Source organism: Gobius niger (assembly GCF_951799975.1).
Source record: "Gobius niger genome assembly, chromosome: 18".
NCBI lineage: Eukaryota > Metazoa > Chordata > Actinopteri > Gobiiformes > Gobiidae > Gobius > Gobius niger.
The window spans coordinates 7,302,750-7,324,739 of record NC_136869.1 but is presented as its reverse complement, the minus strand read 5'-3'; the positions used below and the strand labels follow the sequence as shown (position 1 = coordinate 7,324,739).

Here is a 21,990-nt window from a genome sequence, read left to right as displayed (position 1 = left end):
TTATTGTAATCTTTCCTTCACTGTAGCCTCTATAATGTTCCAGGATCAATTTGCTGTTAGGTTTTCTGAATGGAATATATGTGTAACCATCCTGGAGCTTCATAAAGCAAAGGCGCCGTGCTAATCACCCACATGTCCACTGGGTCACATAAAAAAAATCCATAAAGTAAACGGCATCTGTAAAGTTTGTAAATGAGTTGGATGGGGTTGGCATAAATAAGCATTGCTTGCTTCTTCTTTTCTAATAACATGGCTTCTTGGAATTGTTCAACTAAACTAAACTAAACTAAACTAAACTAAACTAAACGATGCACCCCTTAATACATTTTTTTTTGGACAGAATTTCAAATAAAAATTGTAACTTACCGCCTGACCAAATGAGTCTCCTTTCTCTCCTTTCCGTCCATTGAGGCCTGGACGACCCTGAAATAGGAAAAAGAAACACAAAGTTGATGCATGTTTCAACCTGGATAGACAAACAGAGGCAAGAGCAGCAATTAGAAAGATTTATTTACATATATATTTTTGGCAATCAGACCCTGGCACTAGACATGATATGTGAATTAAAGTTAGTGGGGTGGAGGTGGGTCGCAGCACAGTTGGGAAGCGTTCGGCCATGAACCCTGGAGGCTTAAACGCAGGACCGAGGTTGGCTGAGACGAAGGTGTGGCTCTGCTCTGATAGGCTGAGGTGGAGGTGTGGCCCTCGCAGATGTGATCATTGGCTGGAGGTTGATTATGCGGAAACTATTCTCCCAGATTGAATTTACACCTGTTTTCTACAATTTTTTTTCCTGAGATTTCAGAAACACTTTTTCAGGGGAATCCTGGCCCAGATGTGAACTTATTCTTCATGTTTGTAGTGGTTTGTAGTAGTTGGGCAAACCTGAGCACATGGAGGAGAACATGCAAATCCACAGAGAAAAACTCTGCCTCCACAACATTCACTGAGTGAATAAAGTGTAAAACAAATGATTCTTACAGGTCGTCCGGGGAAGCCAAACTCTCCCTTAGGTCCAGAAGGTCCAGTGGGTCCCTTAAGACAAAATTAAAAAATCAATTTAGACATTTAAAAACAAATAAAGAAGTTAAAGAATTGGCATTTGAAGCTCATTTGAAGACACGTACTGGGATCCCAGGAGGTCCAGCCACACCGATATCTCCCTGCGAGTAAATCCAGCACAGTTATTTACTGTCTTAAAGACAATGCTGGATATTCATCATGAAAAGTGCCAGAATCTAACCTTCACTCCATTGGCCCCCGTTGGTCCTCGTACAGCAGAAATCAGGGTCCCGTTTGCAGATATGACAAACCCTGGCTCTCCTCTTTCACCCTAATCAAGAGAAATAGGTAAAAATGATTGGATTTGACTGAGAGATGATTCTTTCATTCAAGGTTTTTGTATAATTCCACTTACTTTGAGTCCTGGAGGTCCTTGAACGCCTGGTAAACCTATGTCTCCTTTCGGCCCCTGCGGCCCCTGAACACATTGATGATTACTTAATACTTAAATATAGACTTTATTTGTGAATTATGGACCAAATCACAACTCGAACGCATATTCAAATGAGACATGTATTTCAAGTGGGCAGGAAACGATCTTATGTATTAAACAAACAAATTTAAATCAGAGAAATGAACTAAGATACAATTGAACATATTAAAACACCGCAGTCATGTACTTACACCAGGTCCCAGAGACTCCAAAATCCCTGAGAAATTGAAGGCACCATCCGTGTCATTCAGAAACTGTTGGAAGACAAGCACAGACAAATTTCACTTTTCACTTCCCTAACAACATTAAAACATTAGACTCTAAATGCTATTGACTCTTCACTCACTTCTTGGAGGTTGATTATTGGCCCTGGAGGCCCGGGAGGTCCTGGCAAACCCACTGCGTCGCGTCCCGCCTCTCCCTGAAACCAAATTACTCATGTTTAGATTGTGAACACGTTTCATTTCAGTGTGGATGAAATGTAGAATGTACCTTTTGCCCTGGATCACCTTTGTCCCCTCTGGGCCCCTGTAGAAAAACAATGAAACCATTATTAACCAATATATTGACAGTGAAGTGATTGAAACTCAAGAAGTCCATGTCTTAAAGAAAATATATTTAAAGCAACATCATATAATTTTTCAGGTTTAGTGCGCTGTATATCGACCCACAGAACAGCCAAAAACTCGCAGTCATCCAATATTTGGGTCAAAACTTCCGAAGTGTTGCTTTAGACTTGAATCTTGCAAACCTTCACTTTAACTCACCCGTTCTCCTTTGTCTCCTTCCAACCCTGGAAATCCTGGTCTTCCAATGTCACCCGTCTCCCCCTGAAGAAATCATCAAGAAAACGTATAGCGTGGAGTAAGTAATTGGTAATACATGATGATTATTGAACGATGGACACACGGTGGTGATTTTAATAATGACCTTTTGACCTGGTTTTCCTGGAGCACCATCTGCACCATCATCACCCTAAGAAAATGACATACATTTAATCCCCTCATACTAAGTTATCGTCTTTTCTCTTCAATCATGCCGCTTACCCTTGGTCCACGAGGTCCAGGGGTCCCGGGTTGACCCTAAAGAAGAGTGAAATAAGACTCAGAGTTGTAAAAACCCTTTAAGAATGTCTTGTATTTTAACATGTAGGCCTTTAGAGCCGTACCTGTGAACTTCTCAGCACTGGTCCAAACCCGCTCTGCAGATCCCCCTCCATGTCCTAAATGACATGAGCTCTGTTTATCAGCCAGCCTCATCCTTTACCCCCACATACAACACTTTTTAGCCGTTTTCTGGTGGACTATAAACATATTTATCACATACAAATAAAGTCACGTCTAAATCGGGTCCATATGGATGTTTTTTCACAGCAGATTGCTCAGTAGAAGTGAAAAATGGACACTTGTAGCTAGTGTTAGCATGTAGCATGAGGCTAACATTAGATCCTGGTTAGCATAGACCGTTTTTTCTGTTCTTATGGGCTTCTGAACCACTTTGCCCCTCTCTATGTCTCTGTATATTTATTTGGTAGAGAAATATATTCAGAATTATTTGTTTTCCCCCTCTGGCTGCTTCAAACATAACCATATATGGGCAATTCCAGAGATGCCGTCTGTATCTACACTGTATTATCAAGTAATGTATGATGTTTTTACCTCAAAGTCCTGCATGTATCCCGGTCCTGGTGGGCCGGGGGGGCCGGGGGGACCTCTGGGACCAGGCCGCCCCTCGGGACCCTCTGATCCTGGGACACCGGGGAAGCCTGCAGGGCCCTGGTCTCCCTGAGGTAAAGAAAGGATTAGATGTTGCATAGAGTTGCTATCATGTATTTAGAGGGGGGTGTGTTCAGACTTTTGTCATTAAGGTGGCCCACTTTGTTAAGTTAGGGTGGAACAACGGCCGGGACCAACGCGGCCCAATGTAGTAATGGTTAGATTCTGGTAGGTTCAAGTCTTTTTTTTTTAACATTGAACACTGTAGTTTATCATTCTGGTGGACTCAGATGCTTGCATTTGTTGTTATTTTTGTCAATATACTGTTTTTTGCATTTATAAATAATCATACAATTGAACTTAAAATGTTACTGATGCTGAATAAATAATCAGATCACATTGCAGCAGTGGCCTGTGCTATACCTGGCCACCCCATAGACACGCCCCTGCTGCCATTATAATCTATGGTTCTGAACTTTAAGAAGTACAGTTCTGAACCAAAAAAATCCAAATTTTACACTCAGCATGATATTTGAGATGCTGATAAATGATGATTAACATTTGAAAAGCATTACCTTTGGTCCCGGTTGTCCGCTTAAACCAGGATCACCCTGAAAACGAAAAACCAAACTGTATTCAGTGTTATTCAATTATAAAAGTACTTCATTCACAGTTCATTCACAGACGTATTAGCTTGAATTAAAGCCCCACCTTGTCTCCCCTCTCTCCAGCAGATCCTGGTTCCCCATCTTTTCCATCAGGTCCCTAAAAAAGAGCACATTCTGCTTGTAAAACATACCCACATCGGAGGCCACGTGATACACTGAAGATCCAAGGCTCACTAGCAAACAAGACACTACTCTTTACTGTTTTCATCCATTTCTGCAGCACGAGCAAAAGCCACTAAATGGAAAAGACACATCTCCCCAACTCCCTGCAGCAACGACCATGTTCACGGCATAATGATGTTTATTTCATGCCTCTACAGGGAGCAATCGTCTAATTCAGGGGTTCTCAACTGGTCACAGGGCTGTTTTTGGCAGCTTTGTCAAAAAATGTTGTGATAATGAACCTTTTGATCAATGTTTGAATCAGCGGAACTTCTATATTTTAGTTTTGGTCTTGGTTTGTCGTAATAAAGTGATGGCAGGTTCTGAAGCTACACCAGTTGAGGACCAATCTCTGAATGGAAATGTAAAATTAATGTTCTTTAGCTCAGCCAGTTTAAAACAAGCGATCAGTGAACATGGTCCTTATGAAATGTTGGAGGAGATTCTGTCTTTCCGCCCCTCGTTTGGGACCAAGGTAGTACCTGCCAAGAACCAGACCAAATCTCAGGCTCAGGTTCAAACTCAAGTCTAGAGAAAAGTCCAGACTCAAGTTGAGACTCAAGTCCAGGCTCAAGTCCAGACTCAAGTCCAGACTCAAGTTCAGACTCAAGTCCAGCCTCAAGTTCCGACTCAAGTCCAGACTCAAGCCAAAACTCAAGCCCAGACTCAAACCCAGACTCAAGACCAGACCCAATTCCAGACTCAAGTTCAGGGTCAAGTCCAGACCCAGATATAAGTCCAGACCCAAGTCCAGACCCAAGTCCAGACCCAAGTCCAGACCCAAGTCCAGACCCAAGCCCAGACCCGGACTCAAACTCAGTAAAAGCCTGGGATCCGGACCCAGAGGCACTAAACCACTCTTCAATCACCTGGAAACATACAGTATTCAACATGAAGGTGAAGGTTCAAACTCTGGACATGATTTATTCTGCTCAGGTGCTTTGTCTAAAGTGCAGCACTCAGTGAATTGCAGTGCTTTAAGTGGGCCGGCCAAGATTATGCTGACAGAGTCCCGGTGAGTATGAGAAGGTCCGCATTAATCCTCTTCACTGTGCTGCCCTGTCTGCCGCGTGTCACCCGCTCATATTTCGTGATCCATTAACTGTTGCACAGACGAGAGCACAGGTGTCGCTCAAGCCGCCCTCAGCGTCCACACAAGAGCGCTGAGGAGTGTGAAGCGGCTGAGTAGAGAGAGTCGCTGACCTGGGCTAGGGTGGACCAGGCTCTGTATCTGCCCCTTCTCGACTAGGACTATACAGTATTCTAATTGTGCAAAGATGTAAAAGCCCCAGAATGTGAGTATAGCAGCGTCAGGGAAGAACAGAAGTGACACACGCTGGCTCGAACCCACAACGTATTATCAGACAAGTAAAATCCAAACAATCTATAGCTTTTTGCAATGTACCTCATGGTTTTTTACTAGACTTTATCCCTCTTTAGCATCAGAGACACTAGATACCAGCACCTTTGTTGACCCACTTAAAGCACTGCTGAAATGTAAATGCAGCAATTTGTAAAGATTATCATTCTCCGATCAGAAAATGTTGAAATGCATCCTCTTGTCAATCTGTCTGCAGCGTATAGTTTACATGAAAGGTGCCTTATGAAAAAAAAAAGTGTATAATTGTATAAATGCATATTTGACCTTGTAGTGACCCAGCAGCTGCATGAGTGGTCAGAATTGCACCTTTACTTTCCATCACAGTGGTCTCGACGATGCTCCAGGATCAATTGTTTGCAAGGTTTTCACTGCTGACGGAGCCTCTCACCAGAAAACCGTCAAAACAATTGATCCTGGAGCGTTGTAAAGACCACCATGATCAAAAGTAAAGGCGCCACACTAACCACTCATGCAGCCGCTGGGTCACTACAAAGTAAAATATGCACAAATGTCAACTTTTTCCCCCGTATTTAAAAGTTGCATAATGCAGCTTTAACGTTACGAACATAATCCAATTAAAAAACAGAAATGAACCAAACCACAACTTTGCACAATTATTCCTGTACATTTCTCCTCTAAGACTCTCTTCACAAATAAAGTGTAAAAACTCACAGGAAGCCCTGGTTCTCCTTTCTGTCCATCTCTCCCGGAGGGGCCAGGGACCAGACTCTCCGAGGGGGGTCCAGGAGGCCCGGGCAGGCCAGGGGGGCCCGGAGCTCCTGGGTGGCCCTGCGTGGGACACACAGATACATTTTATAATGATAATAATAATATTGTTTTGGATTTGTATTGCCCTTTAAAAGCATCTCAGAACAGAACACATGGCTGTCACTGATTCACTCTTTACACTTGGTAATGTGAGCGCCTTATGTAGTCACACCTGCCCAGGGGCTTACTGAAGCAAATAAGAGGCCACTCACTCGAATAATCTCTGCATCGCTGTCAAAGTCGTCAAACCCAGAGCCCTCCTGAAGTAACGTGGGAAACAACAGTTAGAAACAGAGGGTCCATTGCATTTTGGGTAAACGTTGACCTGACAGGAGCATACCCCAGATGTAGCCCGTCCCGGAGGTCCAGGAGGCCCGGGTGGACCAGGTAACCCCACACCAAGATCTCCCTGAAGAGGACAGAATCATCAGAGATTAATGTTCAATTCTGATGAAAACATAATCACAGACGAACCTACCTTGTCCCCTTTGGGCCCTGTGTCCCCCTGCAGCCCTGGGAATCCTGGAGGCCCCTCTGGTCCCTGGAGAAATTATCATAGTTAAAAACGTACAGTTTTATCAAAGTTTAAACCAAAATGATGCAGAATACTCACTTGTTCACCGCCGTCACCTTTGGCTCCCTGAAAAAAACACATAAACACAATATCTGAGCTCCAAAACCACAGGCCGGTTCATCGTCTAAATCTGATCATGCTGCACTCACAGGCAGCCCGTCTCTCCCTGGGGCTCCGCTTGGTCCGGCCGGTCCCATTGGTCCCTGTGGTCCTCTCGGTCCGGGACTTGCTTCAGCCCCCGTCACATTTGAGGAGGGTCCAGTAGGTCCAGGGGGGCCGGGGGGGCCAGGGGGGCCTTGGTCGCCTCGCTCCCCTTTCAGTCCTGGAGAGGTCTGCACCAACTGGAACACAGACATTTACTATTTAGAGACAAGGCTTTACTCGTTTGCAGGCAGAGGTTCACGTAAATTGTAGTTGTTTTTTATGTGCAGCACTTTGGAAATACTTGTTTCAAAAATCTGCTAAAAATAAAATAAAATTGGATCGGGTAAATGGTATTAATCAAACACAAACTAATCGCTGTCACTTACTGAGCTCGGAGTGGAGGCTGGAGTTGTTCTCTGTGGTGAAACTGAAACCAAAAGACAAGAAGACATTTGCGTTCATTAAACTGTTTGTAAAGTATAGAGCACCATCTGGTGGTAAGAGCATGTATTACACAGTATCAATTAGTATTTGACTTTTCTATCCCCCCCCTTTATATATTTATTATTTTGAAGTTACATTGTTGTCTAGTAGTGAATGTCATGTCATTAATTACTTGGTATTTTTTGTACAAAACAAAATTATTATTATTATTTTGAGAAATGAGCTATTGTAGTTGTTGTTGGCCCCCCCGATGAAGGCCTTTTAGTTTCTCCATTTAGACATGCCATAAGACATAAAGGTCTTTTAACTACACCACAGCCCTCTGGTTTTGAAACATATACTCCTTCTAAGTCCAGGTGTCACAGAGTCCAAGGATGGGGTTTTCATGTTGTTTTTTTAACCTTTTCATGCTTTGGTTTTATATTCGGCTGTGATCTGAATAGCATCTCCCTTGTTTCCATAGTAACCCGTGTCATGTGACTGTTCAGTAACTCCTGCTGGTGCGATCACGATCAGTGCACCTGCTGTGAGCGCGACAAGAGGACAAAAGGTGGAAGTGCAGCGGACGGGGAGCAGGAGAGACCTGGAGAAGCTGTTATATTTGTATCAATTGTTAAAACCTTTTACCCAGGCATCTCATAGTTCAGAACATTTGCATTCTTTCAGCCTGTATTCATAACCCTCCATAAAAATCAAACCTCTGACACAGTGTCCATCCTCCCTCTACCTGTTTGCTGAGTGCTGGTCTCCTGCTCCAGTCCTGAAGTCCCCTCGATGTACGTGTCCTCATCGTCCACTCCTCGGGACGTCTCAGTGGGAGGAGCCGGGACAGGGGTGCCATGAGCCTCCAGGTCTGGGAAGGACTGTAAATATAAAATATCAGACTGTATCATTATATTATATCGGTCCAATTGCTCAACTGAAGATGCACAACACATCTCTGTGCAACTGGCTGACGGGGAGACCACAGGCTGTACGTGTCGGCGGCAAGTCCTCCAGAACCAACACACTGAACACGGTGGCTCCCCAAGGCTGTGTGCTGAGCCCCCTCCTGTTCCCTCTGCTGACCCATGACTGCGCTCCAAAGTACGACTCAAACCTCTTTATCAAGCTGGCAGACGACACAACAGCGGTGGGCTTCATCAGCAACAGAGACGAGTCAAACTACAGGAGTGAGGTGAGAGAGAACAGAACAATCTCTCTCTAAATGTGGAGAAGACAAAAGAGATTGTTGTGGACTTTCGAAGAGCGCGGGTCCAGTATGCTCCTCTAACAATCAGTGGAGAGGGTGACCAGCACTAAGTTCCTGGGTGTGCACACCACAGAGAAGCTCTCCTGGACCAGGCACACTACATCACTGGTCAAGAAAAGTAATCAGAGTCTCTACTTTCTCCGCAAGTTGAGAAGAGCCAGAGTCCCGGCCTCCGTTATGTGCAATTTCTAACAGAGGGACTATAGAACATCCTGACCAGCTCCATCACTGTGTGGTTCTTCTACAGAGGGACTATAGAGAGCATCCTGACCAGCTCCATCACTGTGTGGTTCTTCTACAGAGGGACTATAGAGAGCATCCTGACCAGCTCCATCACAGTGAGGTTCTTCTACAGAGGGACTATAGAGAGCATCCTGACCAGCTCCATCACTGTGAGGTTCTTCTACAGAGGGACTATAGAGAGCATCCTGACCAGCTCCATCACTGTGTGGTTCTTCTACAGAGGGACTATAGAGAGCATCCTGACCAGCTCCATCACTGTGTGGTTCTCCTACAGAGGGACTATAGAGAGCATCCTGACCAGCTCCATCACTGTGTGGCACGGCACCAGCACTGCCACCTGCCGAAGGAGCCTCCAGCGCATCATGAGAGCAGCGGAGAAGATCTGTCGAGCCCCTCTCCCCTAAGGACATGTCCTCCACCCGTCTCACCCGCAAAGCTGTCAGAATCACCAGGGACCCTTCGCACCATCACAGTCTCTTCAAGGTAATGCCTTCTGGGAGGAGACTGCGGAATCTAGGGGTCACTTCCAGTCGACAGAAGAAGTTTCATACACAAGGCCATCGGGAAGCTGAACTCCCTGCCCTCCCTCCCACCCCTCCACAATCAAGAATGAGAGAAAGATAATTTAAAATCATTCACATGGTTTGACAAATAAAAAATCTTGAATCTTGAATCATTATTGACAGCACTAAGGATTCTTTTAATGTTATAATTTGACTCTAAGTCCAGGAACAATAGTTGCAGTAGGAGTTTCCACTGCTCTCCCCACATCAGGAGAACAATATCAAAGTCTGACAATATGCACCACATGTCCTTCTAATTGAAACTATCCCGTATTTACATGTTTGGTGGTTGTCTGTATATTTTGCATAGAAGACACTGTCAAAACAGATCTCAAAACAGCAATAAACAAAGCGGAGGAAACAGCTGGACCACCTCTGGACTTGGATGTTGCTCCTAACGCGCTCGACGCTGTTTGTTTAAACTAAAAACTGCCCCAAAGTTCACTTATGGGAAAAATCAGGGGGGAATATGAAAGATAAAGTTCGCAAAACAACTCCAGCTGCCCACGCTTCCTGGTTTTCCTTCTTTTTTCCAAACTTTAAAAAGCTCATTGTGAAATCGCGGCGGTCCAGTCTGCGCCAGGGCGGGGCAGATAAGAGCTGCGTTTGTTGACGTGAGAACAAAAATAACACTATGTTGACGTAGCCTAGCAAACACTTTCCAAAATGTAGAAAATTGGCCCCCTCAGATAGCCTTCTTGTAACTTGGGAAAATAAAACTTTCCAACTTTCTAAATGTGGCGAATAAATCATAATCAGTTAGCGGGATATATGTAAATAAAGGCGCACCTCAGTGTACTCTCTCTCCTCCACAGTCTTCTTCACCTCCACTGTTCCCTCCAGGTCGTCATAAGAGTCGTCGCCGCTGCCGTAACCGGACGCCTACGGCCAGAGAAACAAACGGGACAAGAAAACCAGTCAGTGCCAGTGCAAAATGCAGCTGCACGACTGCTCTCAGGAGCATCACGATATGATCACATCACTCCTGTGCTTGCATCCCTTCATTGGCTACCTGTTGGATTTAGAATCAATTTTAAAATCCTCTTGTTTGTTTTTAAATGTCTGAATGGTTTAGCTCCACCTTATTTGTCAGAGTTGATATCTTTGCACAGTCCTGTCCGAGCTCTGAGGTCCGCTGATCAATATCTTTTAGACCATCCCAGGTCTAAGCGGAAGAGCAGAGGGGGCGGAGCCTTCGCTGTAGCCGGCCCTAAATTGTGGAATTCTCTCCCTTTACACATTAGAACTGTAACATCTTTGGAGAGTTTCAAGCGCTCGCTGAAGACTCACTTTTTTGCACTGGCCTTCGGCACGAGCTGAGCATTTTTCTCATGTTGATTTTATTATTCTATTTGTATTAAATGTTGATGTTTTATTTTATGTATCTGTACAGCACTTTGGGGCAGTGGCTGCTGTTTGTAAATGTGCTCTATAAATAAATTTGACCTTGACCTTGACCTTGACCTTGCAGTGTTGGGGAGAACATTGTATTTCACAGAATCCAGAATACTAGCCTTAAAGGGACTAATGGCAAGTTGGTCATTTTATGCTCACTACTGCCACCTCAGGTCTTACGTGTAACTGCAGGTTCTATATTAAGCTCGTGCATGACAGCACTTTGGACCCGAAATTTAAACTCTGTATAGTCCCTTTAAAATGTATTTTGAAACGTATTCTGTTCATTTGTCCTATCACGGTGATTTATATTCACGGTGTACAGTTAAAAACATGCAGCTACACTTGTTACAAACTAATTTGCCACAGATTCAGATGCATAAAAGCACTTTGCAAACACAGCTCAATTATAACATAGAGCTAAACTTTTCTTTCTTATTGATATGATAATGAAACTGAAATTTTACAAATGAGCACTGCAATGTATTCCTTTGATAATAGGAAAGTACTTGTATTCTAAATACCCTCAAATAAAAGAGTAACTTTGTCAGAATACAGTTACTCAAAATTAGTTTTTAAAAATGTATGTATTCTAAATACATGTATTCAGTTACTCCCCAACACTGGTGTTTGGTGTGACCAGCATTTTGCCTCACGCAGCACAGCTGTTGTACTGTATGCGCCAATACGGAGCATGTGATTCAAAATGCCATTGCCCATAAAAAAAGCCTTCCAATGAATAAAAGCTGAGTGTCCTTTTATTGTAGACATCCTAAAGCACACCTATGCAAATTTGGTACTATGTAATTTGCTCTGTAACAATGTGCAATAACTTGTGCCTATGGGTGAGATTAGAAAAATGTGTACTTTGGAGGTACATAATGGAATAAGACATAAGAGCAATCCCTAACCCTAAGGGTCTTATGTCTTATTACAGTATGTACTTCCAAAGTACTAATACACATTTTACATTGTGTATGTACTATAGGTATTAGTTATTACAGATTGTTACAAAGTAGATTTAATTGTACTAAATTCTGTTTATCAGTGATAGTGTAAAATATAAGAAAATTGTATGTCTTTTGTTCACCCCATGAAAAATGAGAGCGAAAACAAGTGTTGCGTTACTTCTGTTGAGTGGAGAAATATATCTATCTATATATATAACAATAAAAAAAGCAACTAGTCTAAAATGACTGTCAGTGTGAGTTAGTAGAACCACAATTTGGCATAATTTCTTGAGACATGAGTAAGTGCAGATTTATCCTCATACATCTGTAGTACATCTCTTCCACCACTAGAGGGACCACCTGTTGCACTTATAAACAGCGGCTCTTCTCGTCCCCCAGATTCCCGTTGGAAAAAGTGACTGAATGGTGCGTCAGACTCACGTAGGGGTCGTCCTCTTCGCACTGGTCGTCCGGGGCCGTGGGATCAGACTTCAGGAGCAGCTGCTGGATGGAGCCCTGACCAGAGACAGAGGGAGGAGAGATTGCAGCGTTGTAATTCAGATAATGCCGTGAATTATCGCAGTTTGTTGGAGCTCGAGTCTGTTTCTCACAGCAGAAGCTCAAGGCCGCGGGACAAACTTGGACATTTCATTCAACGCGAGCAGATAATGTGTCTCATTAAGGTGTTGAGGGAAGAGGAACATCTCAAAGTCTGAACAAATGTCCAACAGTCACGGGGCTGCGTGTTTTACATCTGTTTTCAAACACAAGCCTCATCCCACTGACAGACATTTGTACAGAAGCAGAAGTCACTATGGTCCTTAACAAGAAAGTGCTGCTTTGAAACTGCACTCTCAGATAAGACCTTATGGTTACTGTTCCATAAGGAGTCAGCTCTAGATACAGCATTTATATTGTTACACATTGCTTCTAGTTGGCACACGGTCTACGTACAGATAAGTGTGAAGCAAACGCCAAGTAAATTGAGCATATTTTCCCACAAAAACAACCGGATATATCGGGGTCTGGAACCAACTCATCGGGGTAATGCTAAAATATTATCTGTAAAGAGAGAGTTTAACCACTAAATCAGATAAACGAGGAGTGCATTGCAAAACTTAATCTATAGAAATAAGTATAATGTAAGTGAATTTGTGCTTGATTTGAGTTACTAATTTCAAAAACAAGAATCTTATTTCGAGTAAATTAAATCAATCTAATTTTTGAGTCTGATGACATCTTTTTTTTCTCGGTTTAAGTGTAGCCAAACTTACTTCATGGACAGATTCCTCAAATCAAGGACAATCAACCAACAAACCAACTAAAGTGCTTTCCGTAAGTACAGTATACTAAAAACAACAGGAACACAACATAGAAAAACAGAAAGTACATATTAATCACGTCCATCCATCCATCCATCCATCCATTTTCTTCCGCTTTATCCGGGGCCGGGTCGCGGGGGCAGCAGTCTCAGCAGAGATGCCCAAACTTCCCGGTCCACACACACCTCCTCCAGCTGTTCTGGGGGGACCCCGAGGCGACACCAGGCCAGCTCGGAGACATAGTCCCACCAGCGTGTCCTGGGTCTTCCATGCCTGGAACACCTCCCGCGGGATTCGACCAGGAGGCATCCGGAATAGATGCCCGAGCCACCTCAGCTGGCTCCTTTCGACATGAAGGAGCAGCGACTCTACTCCGAGCTCCTCCCAGATTAATCACGGATGTGCCAAAAACAGATCTAAACAGGTACGTTTTCAACCTTCGGCGTTTAAACAGTGTCAGGTCAGTGAGGGCTTTAACTCAAAGGCAGAGTATCCAGAGTCTCGGCCCAGCCACAGAAAAACGACCCCCCACTGCTTACATTTGGTTCTCCAGCAGGTGTTGTCCTGCAGACGCAGCACTCGGCTCTACTGGGCTGATGTGCAACCATCAGATCACAGAAATAGGAAGGTGCAAGTCCATGAATAGATTTTAAAAACAAATGTATGCATTACAATACTCAATGCTTAAGCTAATGAAAGTGTACATAGCCTTTTCTGGGTCATTCTGGCCAAGGAAAGATTAGAAAAGCTAGCCCTAACAACACCCAACCTGTTGTCAAACTTCAGATGATCATCGAACTTAACCACTACATTTTTCACCACTGTTTGAGAGTAAGGGGCAAGAGCACCCAGGCCCAACAAGTTAACTTATTTCATGAACATTTACTCCAGATTAGACTAGACTAAAGCACAAAGCACGACTAGATCACTTCACCTGAGGGCTCAGGTAACACAGAAATGGCCCAGAGTCGTGAGAGTTGCATCTAACTCTAAAACCATGGGTCGCAGATGCCTGAGATAAGTTCATAGTAATTAAGAAAGTTCCAATACATTGCAAGATCATAAAGCATGGTCATTCAAAGCCCTTGACTCCTCTGCCATTACTTCTGCCGCCACAACTGCCCCAAAGCTTCCACTACCAAAAAAAATCCCATAGTCACACGATCAAACACACAAACAAGATTGGAGAAGCAAATGTTGTGCCCCTTTTGTGGACAGAACTCCTCTCCCGCCACATTTACAGTGAGCTCTGAGGTTGTACAGATGAGCTGTGGAGTCCAGCTGTTTGTCTGTTTGTCCTGGCACGTCTCCACGGGTCATTTATCCCAACGCCGACAAAAACAACCGCCCACAGCAGCACACAGCGGTCCAGCAGCTCCATGGACCAACTCAGCGCTGCTACGGAGACGCCACGGACAAAACGAGGGTGTATCCGGAAAAGAAGTGCCATTTCAGGGGGCAGTTTGTGAAATCTGTTGCTCCAGTGTTTGGAAACATCTCCGACGTGACCACCCAGTCGCTCTGCCACAATGTTTGGGATCAGTTTCCGGGAAAAAGCTGCCTCCAAACTGATGAATCGAAGTCGTTTCGTGGGACATTTTTTGTTTGTTTGTATCTCTCCGTCATGTTTTCTGCACATGTCTTTGATTTGGATGCCGCCGCTCCAGTTCCTTTCGATCCACCAGAATTCACAAGGAAAGACAAAAACAGGTGTGTCCCAAAGTGTGCGATCACAGGTGCAAGTGTTCAGTAAACATCAAACTCTTACAAACAGAACTTTATACAGACTTTTTGTTGGATTATATGACAGCCATATTAGTGAGGTTTCTCTTTTCTACCACTGGGTTTTTGAGGTTTTTTCTTCTTGCAGTGGGAGTTTCAGTGTTTGATGTGGTTTCCAAACAGTTCCTGTTCTTGAATCTGTGATATTGTTGCAGTGCTGTGAGGAAACTGCACTTCTGCTATTGGGGCAATACAAAAACCTTATGATCGATCAATTCCCTGGTTGAATGTTGTGTCAGCTTCAATCAATGGTTTTGTCAAGCCCAATATCACAAGAGGAGTTTCTGGCCGATAGTTGAACCTCGGATCCAGGAGGAACAATGCGGTTTTCGTCCTGGTCGTGGCACACTGGACCAACTCTATACCCTTCATCGGGTACTCGAGGGTTCGTGGGAGTTCGCCCAACCAGTCCACATGTGTTTTGTGGATCTGGAGAAAGCGTTCGACCGCGTCCCTCGTGGTGCCCTGTGGGGGGTGCTCCGGGAGTATGGGGTCCGGGGCCCTCTGCTAAGGGCTGTCCGTTCCCTGTATGACCGCAGCAGGAGCTTGGTTCGCATTGCCGGCAGTAAGTCAGACCTGTTCCCGGTGCGTGTTGGTCTCCGCCAGGGCTGCCCTTTGTCACCGGTTCTGTTCATTACTTTTATGGACAGAATTTCTCGGCGCAGCCAGGGGCCGGAGGGTGTCCGGTTTGGGAGCCTCAGAGTCTCATCTCTGCTGTTTGCGGACGATGTTGTTCTGATGGCTTCAATGAACCAGGACCTTCAGCTGCACTGGGGCGGTTTGCAGCCGAGTGTGTAGCGGCCGGGATGAGGATCAGCACCTCCAAATCCGAGGCCATGGTTCTCCACCGGAAAAAGGTGGCTTCCCCTCTTCAGGTCGGTGGAGAGTCCTTGCCTCAAGTGGAGGAGTTCAAGTATCTCGGGGTCTTGTTCACGAGTGGGGGACGGATGGAGCGTGAGATCGACAGACGGATCGGTGCGGCGTCAGCAGTGATGCGGTCGCTGTATCAGTCTGTCGTGGTGAAGAGGGAGCTGAGTCGGGGGCAAAGCTCTCGATTTACCGGTCGATCTACGTTCCCACCCTCACCTATGGTCATGAGATTTGGGTCATGACCGAAAGGACAAGATCGCGAATACAAGCGGCCGAAATGAGTTTCCTTCGCAGGGTGGCTGGGCGCACCCTCCGAGATCGGGTGAGGAGCTCAGTTACCCGGAAGGGGGCTCGGAGTAGAGTCGCTGCTCCTTCACGTCGAAAGGAGCCAGCTGAGGTGGCTCGGGCATCTGTTCCGGATGCCTCCTTGTCCCCTCCCGCGGGAGGTGTTCCAGGCATGTCCTAGTGGGACAAGGCCTCGTGGAAGACCCAGGACACGGTGGTGGGACTATGTCTCCGAGCTGGCCTGGTGTCGCCTCGGGGTCCCCCCAGAACAGCTGGAGGAGGTGTGTGTGGATCGGGAAGTTTGGGCATCTCTGCTGAGACTGCTGCCCCCGCGACCCGGCCCCGGATAAAGCGGAAGAAAATGGATGGATGGATGGATGGAGTTTCCACACAGGGCTGCACCAAACATTAAAGGGACAGGCCACCGTTTTTCCATACTGAGATGTGTTCTTACCTGAGCTTAGACGAGTTGATATGTACCTGTCTGGTCTTTGTGCGTGTGGAAGAGCGTGGAAGCTTCCAACTTCACCCCCGTTTGGAGCCATAGGAATGCACTGGGAGAGGCCAAATGCTGACAACATGGTACGCATCAACTCGTCTAAGCTCAGGTAGGTATATCTCAGTATGTAAAAACGGTGGCCTATTCCTTAAAGGCAATGAAACAGAAACAGTAAATAAGACAATGTAAAGTTCAGACAAATGAAGTGTCCAGGCAAACATAAAGTCCATAAAAACTGGTAGTCTTGACACAATAACTCCCTTACCACTGATCTTAACCTCTTAACCCCCGCTATAACCAAGCACATTTTCTCCAACTCAGCTTTACCCAAATCTAAAAGCTTCTGGACTGGAGCTTACAGCCTATAGGCCAGAGTAACAGCTCATTTGAAAGCTAAGACAAACTAAACGTCGTTTTTTTGTCGTGTTTTGAACACTTTTTTAATTGTATTTTTGTCACCTTTCTGTCGCTCTTTTCGTGGCTTTCTTTCATGTTTTTTGCTGCTTTTTCACTACTGGTTTAGTCGTGGTTCGTCACATTTTGGAAGCGTTTTTGTTGTGTTCTCATCTTTTTTAATCGTTTAATCGTCTTTTTCATTTAATTTTTGTCACTTTTTTATGGCTTTTCTGTATTGATTTTTCGTCACTCTTCAGTCGCGTGTTTTTGTCACTTTTCTATTGTGTTATTGTTCCTTTTCCGGCACGTTTTTGTCGCTCTTGTGCCACTGTTTTGCTTTTAGATTTGGGTAAAGCCAAACCAGAGAAAATGTGCTCAGTTCATGTGGGTCTTAAGAACATTTTCAATAAGCCACAAGGAAAATATGGAAAATACTTTGCAGTTGGTCCAGGTCCAACAACACTCTGGGCCCAAAGACTGAGATCAGGTGACGACCTGAACGTCCTGTATCACCAGGTTATTTCATCAGTTGATTTGTTCTTCCCTGATGGCACAGGCATATTCCAAGATGACAATGCCCAGAATTGCATATCCCTAATGAGAACCTTTGGGATGTGGTTTCACTTTCCTATCATCAATACAAGATCTTGGGAAAAAAACACTAGATCTTGCCAGATCAATGCCAGAGACCTTCGTTCGGTCAGGCAATGTATAAACTGACAAACTTTTATGACACCAACAGAAATGAGGACAGCTTGAGGACATAACGTTCTGATTCATCTCACACGCAGTAGCTGGAGGTATTCATGAACTGTCTCCAAAGCACTATTGCAGCAAAACTTGTGGATTCCGAGATTGCGTGCGGTTTTCATTAGCCGAAGCCCCGAGATGCCTCTGTGATAGTGATGTTCCCAGGCTGTGGGCTAAAGCTACTGCTCTCACTTCATCTGCTTTAATAAGGCTCTGAACTGAACTGACCCCAAACCGAATCATGTCGTTTCCTGTTGTCCTTATGGCATAACCACAGCCACATGCAGCGCGGGAGGAACACCGCCCTCTGCTGGTTCACATCATAATACTAGACTATAATAGAGTCATGTCTGAAGATTAAGAAGGGGCTTCTCAAAATACAGGTTCTGGATTTTCTTGGATATTTCATCAATAAACTATATTGCGTTTATAGCTTCTAAAGATTTGCAAACATTAGATTAAGCAGTGGAATGATCTCAAGTTTGAATAATTTCAGTCATGTAATCTTCCTTCATGTAAATGCATCTTCAAAATTTACATTTCTACCATGATCAGAAACTCCAAGTATATATGATCCATTTTTTATTTTTGCTATTGTTTCTCTGTTATTGATTTGTTCCTTTTGTACTATTGTGAAATGAGAATTTTTATTGCTTTGAGTTTGGGAGTAGGCGCTCATAAGCTTCTTGCTTCAGCCCACTCCTTTTGAGCAGAATGTTTACTGCTCAAAGAAACCAATAAACTAAACTAAACTAAAAATTCCACAAATTGGTCAACTTTTGACCAAAATTTGACCAGAATGGACAAAAAATCACTTAAAAAAAAAATCAGCTGAATGTAGTTTGGACCATATGTTTTTGTTACTTCAGAAGCATTTGTGGCAAGGAAGTGTCATTATTTTCAAAGGCCTGCAGGACACAGGTTAAAGTAATATATATATAATAATTAACTACTCCTCACCCTCCGCGGGCGGTCTCTTTTTTCCTCCTGCTCGGGTCCTCTACCAGAGGCCTGGGAACTTGAGGGTTCTGTGCAGTTCTTTGCAGTTCCTAGGACTGCACTTTTCTGGACTGAGATGTCTGAGATGTATTTCCTGGGATCTGCTGGAGCCACTCCTCCAGTTTGGGGGTCACTGCCCTGAGTGCCCCAATGACCACGGGCACCACTGATGCCTTCACCCTCCAGGTTTTCTCCAGCTCTTCTCTGAGCCACTGGTATTTCTCCATTTTCTCGTGTTCCTTTTTGCTGATGTTGAAGTCGCTTGGTATTGCTATGTCGACCACAATGGCTTTCCACTGCTCTTTGTCCATCACCACAATGTATATATATATATATATATTAGAGCTGAAAGATACATCGTTATCGTATTGATATCGAGAAATAAACATTCAAAACATTAAAATCGAAGGAACAAGATATAAACAATATAGATTTTCATCAATCACACTTTATTGTACATAAACACTAAAGTGTTTTTCTCCTTTGACCCCTTAGTGTTTCATGCTGTGCCACGATTCATCAGACTCACATTGTGAAAGAGTCCAAAGAGTGTGTGACCTTTTTTTGGCTCGTGCAGTGTATTTGTGATTCCTTTCGCTCCAAAGCACTCGCTGTAATCGTTGCTTATTCTTCCAAAATCTCAGTTCATCCACTTACAGTATTTAGACCAATGACTGAGTGTATATCCACAGTTGCCTTGTAAAGATGCATTTGAGCTGAGCACAATATAGCCTTTGTCTGACATGTTTACAGGCGCTTGGGGAGACCAGAGTAAGATACTGCATATTTGTTTTATAAGAGTACGGCGTTACTCTATGAAAGCCCATAAATGACTGGTTTTATTGATTTCCATGAATAAAAGCAGCTGATTCCTGCGAGAGCCAAAACGATGATTAAAACGAGAGCACAATAGAGAGAAACACAGACGCGTGGATGTGGAATAGCGGCGCATTGTTTCTGAGACGTCCCTGTGAGGCTGTAACTAGACTTTATGATTTAAAAACACTGGGAACGCTGATGCTGAGAGGAGGTTTCGAGTCCGTCAGCGTGTTCCCAAAGCGACGGTGAAAGAAAAATAACAAGTCGCTTTAATGAGGGAGCAGTTTCTGTCAAAAACTAAATAAATGAAATAAAATCTCGCATGAGTATTTATAAAAATGACGTTCTGTCCAAGCAGTAATGAAGAGAACACGCCGGGTTTAGGAAATGAAGGCCTGAAAAACAATTAACTGTTAAACTGAGCAAATATATTGTAAATTTGAGCTGTTTTGACAAGCTACACTGCAAAAAAGTAATGTTGAAATAAGTGATTTTGTCCTTGTTTTAACATATTTTTGGGGGATTTACCTGGAGAGCCAGCAATCCAGACCATTTTTCATGATATTTGTAGCACCACAGCAGATTCTATGTTATAGCTATAACACATGCTGTAGTGGACAAACATTGTCCTGTGCAAACGTGCACTCTGGCTGCAGGTCTTCCTCCACAAAAAACAGGAAATATACCGTGTTCCAAAGGGTTTTATTGCCACCCACAATACACAGGTTCCAATAGACACGTAGACCCGGTCAAAAGATGTATGCCTCTATACTGCAACACCTGAGTGCCCCTTCCTCCCCACTTATACAGGGCAGGTAATTACATAAGCGCACACACAGGAGGAACAAACATGGCTGAAATGGCTCCAACACATGCTATGGCTAGTTTAAAAGACGAGAATCTAAGCTCTCTGTAGGTGAAAACAGTTTAGTTCTACGTGTCTCGGTTCATGAGAACCCCGGAGTTAACAGAGGCTAATTCTGAGATAAATAGGTTTTGTGTAGCACTCTCCTTTCTGATTAACTCCTCTCTCCAACTCTCTCCTCTCTGGACGGACACAAACATTATGGGAATATCTCTGTTTCAAGTCAATTCACAGAAATTACAGCTGTTCGCTACGCAACACCACGCCCTCTCGGACTAAGAAAGAAAAGAAACGCAATAATATGTATGATTGATGTACAGTGTTTTTGGCACTCAATGTCTGAACAGTCTAATTCCAAGACATTTGTCTATGGGGCAAGAGATTTACGCTTAGATTGAGATGAAAGAAATCACCATATTCAAAATCAGATGGAAGGATTGTTGGTCCGAGTCAAGTCTAATATTCTCAGTTCAAGTATTTTAAACCCATTCTTAATAATTAAACTGTTTCTCTGCGTCCTCTCTCCTCAAAGATAAACAACTACACGTCCACTTTCACCACCACCTGTGCCAGCGTTCACATTTGTCGACTCTTACCACAAACCGAGGCAGGCCGGTTCCTCCCGCATTCCCCACAAAGATCCCGGAGCTGGCCTCGAAGGTGAGGGGCTGCTCGCTCCTGATGAAGTCCACGCGGTGGTACTCCTCACAGTCCATGAACAAACGCACCTGTGGTAAACACCGTTATATTAGTGACCATTAAAACCTCCACTCTCCTGCTTCACAGACACTGCACCTGCGCCCCCTGCACGGTGATGGTGAAGCGCGCCCAGCGGCCCGTCATGTCCCCCATCTTGAAGGAAGCCGCCTCCTGCGTGGCGCCGGAGCCCGGGTCGGTGTAGAAGAGCACCACCCTCTGAGCGCCATCCTCCACCTCCGAGAGAGAGATGCCCAAGTGCACGATCTGCAGGGAGAGAAACCAGCCAAGAGTTTAAGAAGGCCACATGTACATGGAGATTAGGCAGGTCTGTAAACCCCATCCCGTTCTTATTACCGCCAAATATTAATGTTCCGAGCAGACAAGGGCGTAACTTTTATTGGAAGTTGGTGGGGACGTATAACAGCCAGCAGATCAATACTAAAAAACAACTCTAATAAGGTGATTTTGGATTTTACAACTCAACTTCACATCTGCAACTTATTTTCTTTCACAAACCCATTAACCCCCGCCTTAACTGAGCACATTTTCACACCAAAAAAAGCCACAAAAAAGTGATGAAAATGAGATGAAAAAGTGACGTAAAAAGCAATAAAAAAAAAAATTATAACAAAGCTGCGCGGATGTCGAAGTACTCCTGGTATTATTACGCCTTACAATATAGTTCTCCTTTTTATCCGCTTAGAAAATCCACATGTTTAATTTTGTGTAATTATACTTGGATCGTGTAACACTTCACGTAACCATATTTAAATAGGGAAAACGTGGAAGAGCTTGGTAGTTTCTATCTTCACCTCGTTTAGAGGAGAGTAGGAGAGGCTAAATGCTAACACCGTCTGTGCTGTGTTTGCGTGACTGAGGGCACGGATGAAGACCAGACAGGTACAAATGAACTTGTCTAAGCTCAGGTAAGAACATATCTCAGTATGTAA

The 21,990-nt window shown here is 44.2% G+C and overlaps 1 protein-coding gene across 1 annotated transcript in view; it reads right to left on the bottom strand.

Annotated features, from left to right (window-relative positions):
• LOC306977721 (uncharacterized protein) overlaps positions 1-21,990 on the bottom strand; it is a 101,164-nt gene that overhangs the window by 6,034 nt on the left and 73,140 nt on the right. The window contains exons 4-30 of the mRNA XM_079576149.1: positions 21,137-21,304; positions 20,938-21,069; positions 12,196-12,270; positions 10,199-10,291; positions 8,079-8,214; positions 7,294-7,334; positions 6,913-7,104; positions 6,803-6,829; positions 6,668-6,730; positions 6,530-6,598; positions 6,402-6,449; positions 6,094-6,210; positions 3,922-3,975; positions 3,786-3,821; positions 3,154-3,279; positions 2,664-2,717; positions 2,542-2,577; positions 2,426-2,470; positions 2,263-2,325; positions 1,988-2,023; positions 1,842-1,916; positions 1,687-1,749; positions 1,418-1,480; positions 1,244-1,333; positions 1,128-1,163; positions 982-1,035; positions 367-423 (exon numbers count right to left, since the gene is read on the bottom strand). Of these exons, the coding sequence (XP_079432275.1) occupies positions 367-423; positions 982-1,035; positions 1,128-1,163; positions 1,244-1,333; positions 1,418-1,480; positions 1,687-1,749; positions 1,842-1,916; positions 1,988-2,023; positions 2,263-2,325; positions 2,426-2,470; positions 2,542-2,577; positions 2,664-2,717; positions 3,154-3,279; positions 3,786-3,821; positions 3,922-3,975; positions 6,094-6,210; positions 6,402-6,449; positions 6,530-6,598; positions 6,668-6,730; positions 6,803-6,829; positions 6,913-7,104; positions 7,294-7,334; positions 8,079-8,214; positions 10,199-10,291; positions 12,196-12,270; positions 20,938-21,069; positions 21,137-21,304 (2,049 nt within the window). The remainder of the gene's footprint in view (positions 1-366; positions 424-981; positions 1,036-1,127; positions 1,164-1,243; positions 1,334-1,417; positions 1,481-1,686; positions 1,750-1,841; positions 1,917-1,987; positions 2,024-2,262; positions 2,326-2,425; positions 2,471-2,541; positions 2,578-2,663; positions 2,718-3,153; positions 3,280-3,785; positions 3,822-3,921; positions 3,976-6,093; positions 6,211-6,401; positions 6,450-6,529; positions 6,599-6,667; positions 6,731-6,802; positions 6,830-6,912; positions 7,105-7,293; positions 7,335-8,078; positions 8,215-10,198; positions 10,292-12,195; positions 12,271-20,937; positions 21,070-21,136; positions 21,305-21,990) is intronic.